General features: G+C 34.9%; 2 protein-coding genes across 3 annotated transcripts in view; one reads left to right on the top strand and one right to left on the bottom strand.

The window, feature by feature from the left end:
* Positions 1-881, bottom strand: part of LOC110374345 (calcium-binding mitochondrial carrier protein Aralar1) — a 28678-nt gene extending 27797 nt beyond the window's left edge. Inside the window, exon 1 of one of the 2 annotated variants that reach the window (XM_064037324.1) lies at positions 575-881. In XM_064037324.1, coding sequence (XP_063893394.1) covers positions 575-625 — 51 coding nt within the window. In that variant the 5' untranslated portion in view covers positions 626-881. Of the gene's footprint in view, positions 1-570 lie in introns of both variants that reach the window. The other variant, XM_064037326.1, reaches the window with a different exon arrangement.
* Positions 8-9595, top strand: LOC110374346 (oxamate amidohydrolase proenzyme). The gene is made up of 2 exons (XM_021332018.3): positions 8-148; positions 7016-9595. Exon 2 carries the CDS (start codon positions 7038-7040, stop codon positions 8619-8621), a length of 1584 nt encoding a protein of 527 aa, XP_021187693.3. The 5' UTR covers positions 8-148; positions 7016-7037; the 3' UTR covers positions 8622-9595.
* The last annotated feature ends 2948 nt before the right edge of the window (positions 9596-12543 follow it).

A 12543-nucleotide genomic window follows, 5' to 3' on the forward strand; every position in this document is an offset into this window, starting at 1 on the left:
GATAAGAATAATATTATCTTGTGTACTTAAGTAACATAGAATATTTCACATGCTGTTATCTTACACTGGCAAGTTTCTTCATTCAAGACTGACATGTTTTCACTTCAATTAAATATAATTGAAAGTTTTACAATCTAATGAATTACAGGTGAGTGCGTTTAGACAATACAAACAATTGTTCATATTTTTTCTTCATTTTTCTACTTAGCTACATGTGTTTTTATCAGCATGAAATGGTGTAATATCATATTTATTTTTTATTTCCTCACAAAAGGTCGAAGAGGTTAGGTTGGTTATCTAATGATGTTTGAACTTGGAAGTGGTTTGTCAATTTGAATATGGAAAGTAAATCCAAATGACTATCTAGATCGTTGTTTAGACAAACTAATCAGGTGTTTTTGGCATGCGAAGGTCGCAAAGACGCATAGTGACGTCCCAATGCAGTTCAAGGGCGGACAAATCAAGGGCATTCATTTAAAAATATAGCGCATTGACAACATCCCACTTGTCAACAACGATACACTAATTAACTAACTCAATTAAACCTTTTTTAAATAATCAAAAACTTACCCACCTCTTGACAGCTGGCCTGACTGATTACAGAGCTCAACAAAGATTTAAACATTACAGTGTTTTTCTGTCACAACACAGTTTTTTCGAAAGAATACTGTAATGCTTAATTCGGCAACAATTGTTTAAACTACGTTAGCCCTGATAACACGTCACGATACATAAAAATGTACAAAAATCTATTTTTGTTAAACACGCACTGTGCTCATGATCGTCTCAGCCGCCCGGCTATGATTGTGTGATAATGCAAAAATATTTAAAAGGTCTTTTGTTTATTCGCTAACCTAAAACAATTTTGCACTCTTCAACTTGGCCGCACAGCTCCAAGTTTTTTTTGCAAATTTTGACGTAATAGTGATGTCCAGTCGATCATGTTTTTGTAGTGATGTGTGGAATGATAGTAGCGTAGAGTTTGTTAAGTTTAAATACGAAACTAGGTGATTGGTAGAATGGTAGATATGTAAAATATGAATAAATGCTAGGATTTAAGCAGTGGGGAATTAAAAATCACTTCCTTTATCGTTTCGAAATAGTTAAATCTCGTATTTATTCATCTGTACCGTTTGATCTGCCGTTTTTATTAATTTGGTACCCACATAATAAGTACTTACTTACGTAAAGAAATTACGTTATTTATATTCTTACTATAATTCATTAATAATGGAATTATCAAATATTTGAAATACCTGGTGAGTAGGTACCGTACGTTCGTGTGCGCCTTATAATAAATAGCTTGGTGGTGCAGTAACTCTTGCTGTTGCTAGATCTAGTTCTTACACATAGATGTCGCTACGTGGCCACTGGCCAGCAACATTAATTATTTTGATTTTTACGAGTGCTAGTAAAGAAATATTGTTATCATTGGTTTGTCGATGAAGTGTTTAGATATTTTGTTTTTGCCTTGCACTTAAATTCTAGGTACTGTAGAATAAACTATACTTAATCTTTTAAATCGACACTTGAGATAACAGACCTATTATAAAAAGCAGTCAATTTCAATTTAAAAATACCCTAAACGTGACCTATAATGTGAAATGAAACAATAGCAACTAGATTCACTCAAGCTTATTGGAGAACTAATAACCGAAACTAGACTACACCAGTCAGTGTAAAACAGACTAGCAATTAAATAAAAGCCGCAAGCCGAATGCCTACTAACCGGCCGACGTAAATTGGGCACAAAATCACGTGTATTACTTATCAGCATGTTTACTGTTGCTCATTAGTTGCCAGGTGTAGACTGGCCACTTTGCAATAATTCTTTTGTTATGGCTCAAGGTTTAACATGGAAGAAGAACCCTATATTTTGCGATCGATCATCATATTATCGTGTGACATCGTGGCTCTTCTGTCTGTCAGGACTTTTTTTTCTCGAGTTCTTCTTTGGACCTGGGATTATCGAAAAGAAATAATATTTTTGATTTTAAAAATATTAGGTAGGTAGATATACGTAGGTATCTAGATTTGCGGAGAAAGGTACCTACTGTTCAAAATTAAGAATTTTGTAAACCAGTTCAACAAGAGATGACTTTCATTATGTAGTTTTGTTATGAGTAGGTAGGTAAGTACTTACTTTATTGTTAAGTTCAAGCATAGGGTTCAATTTACTTATAAAGTCTACATATCTATGTAATAGAGGCGTAGGTATTGAATTTTTTGACTAGGTAATTGATCTTTCAATTTATTTAATTACCTACTCTGTATCACACTTTCAACAATCAAACAGGTCAACCTTTTGTAGCCGCGATCCTACCTTAAAGTTGCTCGTCTATACAAACGACCGCTAAACAAACGTCGGAAACATTACCTGCCAGTCCACATTGTAGTCCCGCCTCTAGTGCTGCGGATTACAATTCGAATTGCGAATAATAAGTTCGTTAGTGAATTCGCTATTGCGGTGGCGACTGCAAACAAATGCTCGTCACTATAATTTGCGCTTCGTGTCCGCAAAATATTCTTGCAATCGATTTCAAACCTCATTTTCTATGTTGTATGGTCTTAAATATGTTTTTGTTTATCAAAAAGACGTTTCTAGTTTTGAAACGTCTTTACAAAGTACCTCACTGAAACTTGTTACAGTAACATCGTCAATTTATTTATTTAAACTTGATAACTTTAACTTTGTTAGTTATATCTATGCAGGTATTATATTTTAATTCAAACAGTGATGCTTATGACAATTTCACAGTAGACCAAGTACAATTGCCACATTTGATAGATACCTACGCTACATATTAATAAGATAAGAAAACCAAAACAACTTAAAATAGATCAAATCCTGTATTAGACATAACAAATCAGAAATAACTTGTCTGTCCCGAAATCTTTTGAGTGGGTTTGTAAAATAATAAATTAGGCGTAATAAGAGATTAATTAAAAGGGTGCTTAATTATGAAGTACTCAAGTAGATAGATACTCTGAAAATACCTAGCTTTGGTCCTTGATAGGTGCTTTGTTAATGCCTAAAATATTCAACTTAAAAATTGTATGCCATAACTGCATCTAGTTAAAAATAAAATTCTGCTCAGAAACAAAGAACTGCAAGCAAACAAAATCTACATGCCCCCATACATTGCGAACAAGTAAACACAAAGTACAAAACAATTTTACAAAGATTTTTATGCAGTGGGAGTCTTCAGAAATTCTATTACCGTACACGGGAAAGTACTGTGTGTAGGACATTAAATATTTTATAGATGCATAGATGCCTAAGTGCATTCAGCTGTAGGGGCTCAAACGCTATGAGTATGGGCTTGCCTGTACTCAATTTCCATAATAATATTCAATAAACGCTGTAAGGGGACTTTCCGAATAAGCTTTCAGTCCTTTATGACATAACTGCTATAGTCTATGCTCGGTATACGGACTCCTTGGAGAGAAAGGAGGTCATATTGTTAGTGGCGCTGTCAGTGTTGTTTATGTTCTTTTTTTAGAGCTGTAGCTTACCTGCTTCTTTTTATATACATCCCAGTCAGAATATGTTTTTTTCTGATATTTTAGTGATTTTGATATCCGCATTAAAAGTTTATAACATTACCATGTAGGTAACTTAGGTACCTACCGATCTTGATGGACTCCGTTACGCCTATGGTCTATATTGTGCATCGCCTTCAATCGTTGACACCTACCATAAATTAAAAACGTTTTAAATAAAAATAAAATTGTACCTCGATTAAAATAAATAAAGCACTGGAATCTCTTTTTAAATAACCCAGCGTTTAACATTCGAATTTAAAGCAAGTAGTCGCCAGTTAACATAATATTTCAACACTATCCCCAGTGCGGAAAATAAGGATATCTCGGAAAGTAATCTAACAGGCGGTCAGGAACGTTCCTCGTTGGAGCAGTCCCATTTATACTTAAACTGGATTGCTTTTAGAGGCTCCCAGATTGCTCTCAGTTAGAATTGCGAGGCACTAAAGCCATTCATTGAGATATAATCTGGACATTGACTATTTCGTAGGTTTTTGTGTTAACTTTTATGTTACTGATTAATAGATAGATAGCTTTGGGCTTCGTGTGAATTGATTTGAACGAAGTATCAAAATATAATATAATAACCTACTCAAACAAGCTGTAGGTATTTCGGGGTTTGATCCGCTTTCCTAGAGGACGAAAGGAACGCATTCCTTTAAAAATAATTTCCAAAATCGGTTTTGTCGATCATGAAATGAGTTCATATGCAATCTCACAAACTTTAAGTACCTTTTAATGATTATTGAGAAAATGCTAAACCAATTTTTAGTTTTATTACTTGGAAAAAGCTTATGGTTTTTCTATACAATTCTGCTATAAAACTCTCTTCTCACTATTTTAAAATATGAAATTGAAGAACAATAACAAAACAAAAATTCTATCGAAATAAACAAAAGGTAACTAGGTATGTTACTACTAGTGGATCGTAAAACGTACACAATCAAGCTTGGTGTCCACTGACGCGTAACATCATTCGCTTGTATATTTACACCAGTATGCTCCTGCCCGATTAGAGAAGGACTCAGCATATAAAACACATGGAGTTCAAAATGACTAGAGGAGGTGCTATGACATAAAATCTCCTAAGTCATCATCATCTTCCGAGCCTTTTTCCCAACTATGTTGAGGTCAGCTTCAAGTCCAACCGGATACAGCAGGGTAAAAGAGTTTTACAAGGAGCGACTGCCTCTATTTGACCTGCTCAACCAGTTACCCTAAAATCAAAATCTCCTTAGTACCGCGCAAAAATGCATCTGTACGGGGGACGAGGAACGTTATTGTCTTCACCTTTGTACGCCTTCTTTGGACCCGATCATTTTTTGTAATACCAAAAATTATTGTCAGATGTCTCAAAGAACCTGAAGGCCTCGTTATTTCGATCGTAACTGATCCTTTTGGTCCTGTCCCCCCTAACGAATTTGACCTAGAAGAAGGCACCTGCCTGCATTATGGCATCTCCACTCATCTTTCCTGACTACTTGATAAAACAGTATTTCACGTCTCTTTCACACTCGTACATTGTTTGTAAATAAAGTGCGTTTTTACGGGTTTCGGTATCTATTCATGCAAGCACACGTGACGTAATTTTTCCAATTCTATGATAGTTCGGTACAGTGGGCACTGGACTTTATAGAGGGTTGATTTGTGTGGTGTCAATGAAAGAAGTCAATATTTTAGTTTTATTTTATCATCAAATAAATAAATAATTTGCAGGCAATAATAAAAAACACTGCTTTTTTAATTATGGGTGAATGAATTTTCCACATCTGGCAAATGTTTAAATAGGTACATAATAAGTTTTAGTTCTGGTCATCTACGCTGTAGGCTCAGTATTGGGTAGCTCAGTATCGTGTCTAATTGCTTGATTTTCTTTGGTTTACATGAGAGTTAATTGTAAGCGGCTCTTTTAAAAAAAACAACTGCTAAGTCGACGATGTACTATTCGGCCTTATTCATAAAGCCAGCAAGCACCAAAAGCAGCTCTAAAGAGACACTAGAAGTCTAGGAGGTTCATAAAGCAAATAAATCAAATTTAGACGTCTCGAACCGAAAGTTTCTTTCCACAAAGATATGAAGTTTGTTGAGTTTCCATTATTCTGTACCGGGAGTGCAGATCTTGGTACCAAACGCTGTGTACAATTTAAATGGAAATTCGTTTTACATACTTAATTTTAGTTGTTGAGAATTCATTCTCCTTTGATTTATGTTTACCTGGTAGAAGTTTTGTATTTCGCAATGTTAATTGTTTTAAAATGATATAATTTTCTTGTTTTTCTTCTGTGTGTTGGCTAAAACTACATTTTTGGTACCTACGGTTTTAATATTCGTTAATAAAGTTAAGCAAGAGATTCCAATAATTTTCTAGCTAGATGTTAAAAAATACTTAGATGCGATGCCTCCTTTTGACTTCGACGATCTTTATGCTCTTAAAGAGACAAGTACATAACATGGCCTGAGACAAATCGAGGAATAGAAAGGAGGTGCTCAACCCTCAAACAACAAGACCAAATCGTAGCCAACACGAGTAAACAAAAATAAACAAAAGTCGACAACAGCAGTAACATAAGTGTTGAAGCCAACCCATCACTGGCGCGTTATTCTGTCGTCACTACCGGCCGTAAACCGTCCAATGCATACAAAAAACTTCATTTTCAATATCGTACCGGTTCGTTGGCCGGCAATATGTCGGTCGGGTGCGGTTCTAAAACATATTTTACGCAGCTCCGAGATCGTCAAGGGTTTACTATGGTTTATAGCTTGACTATCGCTTTTGATGTGAGGATGACCTAGTTCGGACGTTTTTATGGTAGTTTGTAGTAGGTTTTTTATAATGAGGATTTGTATTTTTTTACTAGGCAGACTGATAAACACTGCGTTATATTAAGAACTATAGGTACCTACGGGACTGTACTCAAATGCGGATAATGTGTATTAACTACCTGACAAGAATAAACTTTAAATCTAAGTGCATTATAAAAAAAAAACTATTAAGTACCTAAATACACTAGTCAACAAAAAACCCTAATTACGGAAAACATAGAAAACATGGAAAGCTCTACTAGATCCCGACACGAAAAATGACTACACCCCAAAGGCATATTAATACACGCGTAGCAATCTATTACAGTCATTCTAATCTTTATTACAATGTATTATATCAGGGTATCGACATCATTTTACGGCATCTCGTATCCTCAGGGTGTAATTTTGGCATAACCCTGTTGCTATTTACGAGGGACAGGCTTAGAAGCTATCTGGACGTTAAAATTTATATTATAGACGTCCACGCCTCCGATTTTTTGTTTTCACAGCACTTTTAAGATCATATACGTGTTTTCGTAGTTCAATGTAAATAATCTTTCGAGATGGCCTTGTTGCCTTTTTGATGCCCCGTTTTATATTATAAATTTTTATACCTCCACTTTTATAGGAGTCATGACATGCTGTATAATTTTGTTATTTGTTTCAGTTAATCGTGTGCAACAATCAATATGGAGAGCAATATAGCGCCCAATTGTATGGTGGTGACTCCTCACCACTTAGCTACACAGAGTGCCGTAGCAATCCTCAGAGAAGGAGGAACTGCAGTCGAAGCAATGGTATCAGCCGCTGCGACCATAGCTGTAGTATATCCGCATATGAATAGCATTGGAGGCGATTCTTTCTGGCTCATCGTACCTCCAACCGGTGAACCTATAGTTATTGAAGCTTGTGGAGCAGCTGGCTCTTTAGCCACTCCAGAGTTTTACAAGGATTGTAAAACTATTCCCTATAAAGGTCCAAAAGCAGCTAACACAGTTGCAGGAACTATTGGTGGATGGGAAGAAGCTTTGAAATATATCTCTGAATGTGGTTACCAAAAAATGTCGCTGAAAAAGTTGCTAGCCGATGCTATTATGTACGCAGAAAATGGATTTCCTGTTACAAAATCTCAACACACAAGCTTAAAAAATATACAAGCCTCAGGTAATATACCAACGGAATTTGAAAAAGTTTTCATACGTAATGGAAAAATTCCAAAAGTTGGAGAAAAATTCTGCCAAAAGCGCCTGGCGAAAACACTACAGCAATTAGCTAAAAATGGTTTAAACAGTTTCTATAAAGGCGAATTGGCAACACTAATTGCCGAAGACATGGCATCATTAGGGATGCCTATCACACAATCAGATCTTACGAACTACGCCCCAGTTAGGAAAGTTCCTCTACGATTATTGCATAGTCACGGAGAGATATTCAATGTTCCGCCACCGACACAGGGCTTAGTTTCGCTGGCTATTCTGGGTATCTTAGATAAGTTAGGTGTCGATGGCCAACATGAGGGACAGTTTATACATGCTACAGTAGAAGCTACTAAAAAGGCTTTTCAAATGAGGGACCAACACATAACTGATCCAGCTTATATGAAAACTGATCCCAACTCTTTGTTGACAAGCCAGAATTTGTTCGAAATGGCCAAAGGCATTAATTTCGATCAAGCACACGGTGCAGTATCATGTAAAGCGGCCGGCGACACAATTTGGATGGGAGCAATGGATAACAAAGGCTTTTCAGTCTCCTTTATTCAGAGCATTTACCATCAATTTGGGAGCAATGTAGTACTTCCTAAAACTGGTATTGTGTGGCACAATAGGGGTATAGCGTTTAATTTGGAAAGGGATCATATGCTGTGTATTAAACCTGGAAAGAAACCTTTTCATACATTGAACCCTGCTGCAGCCCGACTTCGGGATGGTCGCGTTTTGGTATATGGGACTAGAGGAGGTGATGGCCAGCCACAAACACAAGCAGCTATCTTCCACAGATACGTCGTCCAAGGACTGGACTTGCAGAGTTCAGTGTCAGACCCAAGATGGATTTATGGAAGAATTTCTGGGGATCCACAGACAACTTTGAAGCTAGAAAGTAGGTTCTCAGCAGAGACTATTAATTATTTAAAGGAGAAGGGTCATGACATTGTTATGTTGCCAGATTATAGTGAGGACACTGGACAAGCTGGGGCCTTAGTTAGGCACCCTGATGGAAATGTGGAAGGAGCATTTGATCCAAGAAGTAATGGAAGTGCTGCTGGCTTCTGATCATATTGTTTTATAATAATATTTTCATTGTTTACAATTATGACTATACGTACGTAGTTACATAGTTAAGGTAATTGGTATCTATCTAGTCTATTTTGATTTTTAACATTTTGTGGAAAAATTCTGTGTGTATTAAAAAAAAAACGTAGCTTTAAATTAATTGTTATGCGCAGATGATTCGAATATTTTTTTATTACTTCTTAATTTTTTTGTATTTCGTTATAAAATATATAATTATTTTGTTCCAATTTGTCTCTTTAGCATCGAATTTTAATTTTAATTGCACTTAGAAAAGCATTTACCTATAATATAATGTCTTACTTAATTGATGTTAAGTATCAAGTAAGTGTTTTAGTAAAAAGGGTTAGCCACTAAGCTTATGATAAATTCATTGCTCTTTACTTGATGCTCTATTTCAATTTAAGGCTTTCTCGTAATTATCTCCACTTAAAATCCATTATTTTTTTAAGTTAATATTTAATGAACCATAAGATAAAAGCGAAAGAAAAACTCTTCTAGTTATACAATGAAAATTAATAAGTTCTGTTATTAAAACTTTTTTTAATTCATCGCTCAAAGACACGAGCGCTCCCAAAACTTCTTTAGACATTTTTGGAACTGTCAGAAGCAAAAGTAAAATTTGCAAACTCGCAAGACTTATTTTCCAGGGAAACTTGGAACTCTTTTGTCTTTTAAAAAATGAACTCAAAGTGGAGCTTAAAATTAACAGTCTAGGAACAGTTTTAAATTAGACAATCTCTTTGAAATATATGGTCCGTTTCCTGAACAGTGGTCGACGATAATTCACATTTATTGGAAAGATAAGGGAACGAACAAAGAATGGATGTAAATCAAAAATGACGCTTTAAAATAATACTGGATTTTGGTTTGACGTGATGTTGGTACGCACTGCGAATTTTTGATAAACGAACCAATAAATAAAAATTAATGGGACTGTTATGAATTGAATGTCATCCGAACTGTTCTTTTTTCAAACCTTACCTTCATGTCATAGATTTTAGGTTAGATTTTTTTATGATTTAGCGCGGGAATAAAATTATTTAAATTCTTGTGCAAAAATTCATAAAGCCGAATGTGTTCCAACTGCTCAAAGACATTTAACCCCTCTGCTCGACAAGATTTTGACATATGACTATACCGTTGATTCGGCGGGATATTTTGAATCGCGACATGGAAGTCAAAAATTTGTACTAACTTTCAACACATGAATTCTAAGTCCGTAATGCCTGATTAGAAGTATTTTACCTATAACTTTAGAGCTCACTTATTTGACAACAACGTGCAAAGGTCAAATGGGGTCAGTTAATTCAGAAAAATATAATAATTACGGTGTTTTTAAGTCTATCGAAAAGTTAGGCATTTCAAATTTGGTGAAAACTTACCAATAAATAATCGCATCACTTTCTCAAACACAACACAAACGTCATATTTATAACATTTTCAATCCATTGCAATACATTTCGTGCACTTATTTATGTTCAATAACTAAAAAATCAGCACATAAAATACACAATAAAAATGAACAATATTTACAAGATCAAAGTCACAGACAAGTAGAGTTTGGAATAGAGTTTTATTTTTTTTTTCAATCATCGGTGTGCATTCGATACCTAAATCGGATATTTATTATAAATAATCGAATACCAATTTTATATATTTTTTTTAATAGCAATTTATTTCAATTTTATTTATTAATTTTAAATTATAGGTTCAATTTGTTTTTGTTGTTAAGAAAAAAGATATTTAAGTTTTATGAAAGTTTTGAGCATTAAATTTTTATATGTATTATTTATTTTGGTGTTGCCTCATTCGTAATAATTTTTAACTTTAATTGAATTTTTATTACCTATTACGGAATTTTAATTTATTCTTATATTATTTCTGAACAATTCTAAGATTTTTGTTTCGGCGGAGGGTAAGCCTGCTCATAGAGGTATTTAGCCTACTTCAATCGATCTCAGTGGCGTGCACTTGGAGAGGCCTATGTCCAGCAGTGGACTGCGATAGGCTGATGATGATGATGATGATGATGAGGGTAAGCCTGGTGTTCTGAAATATAATGCAATTTGTAACAAAGTAATGTACTTATTTGATGATGAGAAACAATAATAATAATTGATTGATTTTAAAGTCACCAAATATTTTTAACCGAATCCCAAAAAGGAGGTGGTTCTCAATTTGGATGTTTGTTTTTGGTCGAAAGGGTATATTCCCCATATTTGTTATTAGGTCCAGGATCTGATGATGGAAACCTTGAGAAATCGAGGGCAACTCTCGAAAATTGTAAGCATAGATAAGGTTATAACTTGACACACAGATGTATGTCTGATAACACTATCAAACAGTAAAGGTTTGGAGCTGACCTGATGATAGAGACCAGAGAAGGTCGAGGGATCTCGACAACCGAACTTCTCTCGTCTCCATCTCCTTCACTGTTGCAGAGGCCTCGTAAATACGAATAATATAAGCACAAACACGAGAAAGTTTAAATATTCAATTGTCGAGTTCCCTCGAACTTCACTGGTCTCCATCATCAGTTCAGCTCAAAACCTTCACTGTTGAATAGTGCTACCAGGCAAACACCTGAGTGATAAGATTTCAACCTATGTATTTCTGCAACTTTCGAAAGTCGCCCTCGATTTCTCAAGGTTCCATCATCAGATCCTGACCTGATGATAACGGGACCACCTCGGAAGTATACGCTATCAAACAAAAAAAGAATCATTAAAATCGATAAATAAATGGCTGAGTAATCGCGTAACAAACATACAAAAAAAAAACGGTCGAATTGAGAACCTCCGCTTTTTGGGAAGTCGGTTAAAAATAAGTCGGCGGCAGCCATCTTTCCATCTTGGACCAGCTTTCGATGAACAGCGAACTATTTGCCCTTTCAAACAATGAAATCGTCATAAAATTTTGCGATAACTACACCTAACTACGGCTCTCGTCAAATAGCTTTGCCGCTCAGTTAAAAAGTTGGAAGTAACGAATCGCCATTAAGTTTGGCAGGTCTACAGGAATCCTGCACATAAAACACCCGAAGAAATAAATAAGTCTTCATTTGCCGTCTTCAGAAACCCTAAAAACCGAACATTTTTTTTATTCCGGCTACAACGTATTTTCTACCACTGATTTTCTAGCATTTTTTTCAAAATAAATTAAGTCATTTTACTTTTCCTAATTTATTTTCAGATTATGGTAAGTACCTATACAAAAGTGCAATTTAGTAATATTATAATATAAAATTATTAAATCGATTCTTTATTTTAACGAATCGGATCATTCGATGCAAAACTTCTATCACCGTCGCCATCTTGTCTATGCGTCTTCAAATTTAAAAAAACAACTAATGTAAACAAACATGGCGAGTTCGATCAGAATTCCCGGTAATTACGATTGGATTTTAAAAAGGTATATTTCTAACGGGATGCTAAATATGAAAGGTTTGAATGCGTAAAAATAATTTAAATTTATTTAGTTATTTTATTTAGTACTCACAAATGTGGTTTGATTGGAAAGAAAATAAATATGAGCGTAAATAATTAGGAAAGTGTATGACTGATTCGCAGACCCCAATTGGGGTCTAAACCGAGCTTACGGTGACATTGATGTTCAGACCCCGATTGGGGTCCGCTACGGATTTGACGGTTAAAGTTAAATTTAGAATAGTATTTAAGCTTTAAGAATCAATATATATCTGATGTAACTTAATAAGATAGAATATATCAATATAATTCTGATTTCATTTGAATTTATGAGCTAATTTTAAAATGAATTGGGACCAAGAATATTAGACTAAGTAAGAAAGTGACGTAGTACAATAGGTAAGAGGAATATACGATGTCTAAAACTATTATACAATAAACCAAATATTTTATACGGAAACTTTGTTTTAATATGG

The sequence above is a fragment of the Helicoverpa armigera genome, chromosome 12, assembly GCF_030705265.1.
Source record: "Helicoverpa armigera isolate CAAS_96S chromosome 12, ASM3070526v1, whole genome shotgun sequence".
Classification (NCBI taxonomy): Eukaryota; Metazoa; Arthropoda; class Insecta; order Lepidoptera; family Noctuidae; genus Helicoverpa; species Helicoverpa armigera.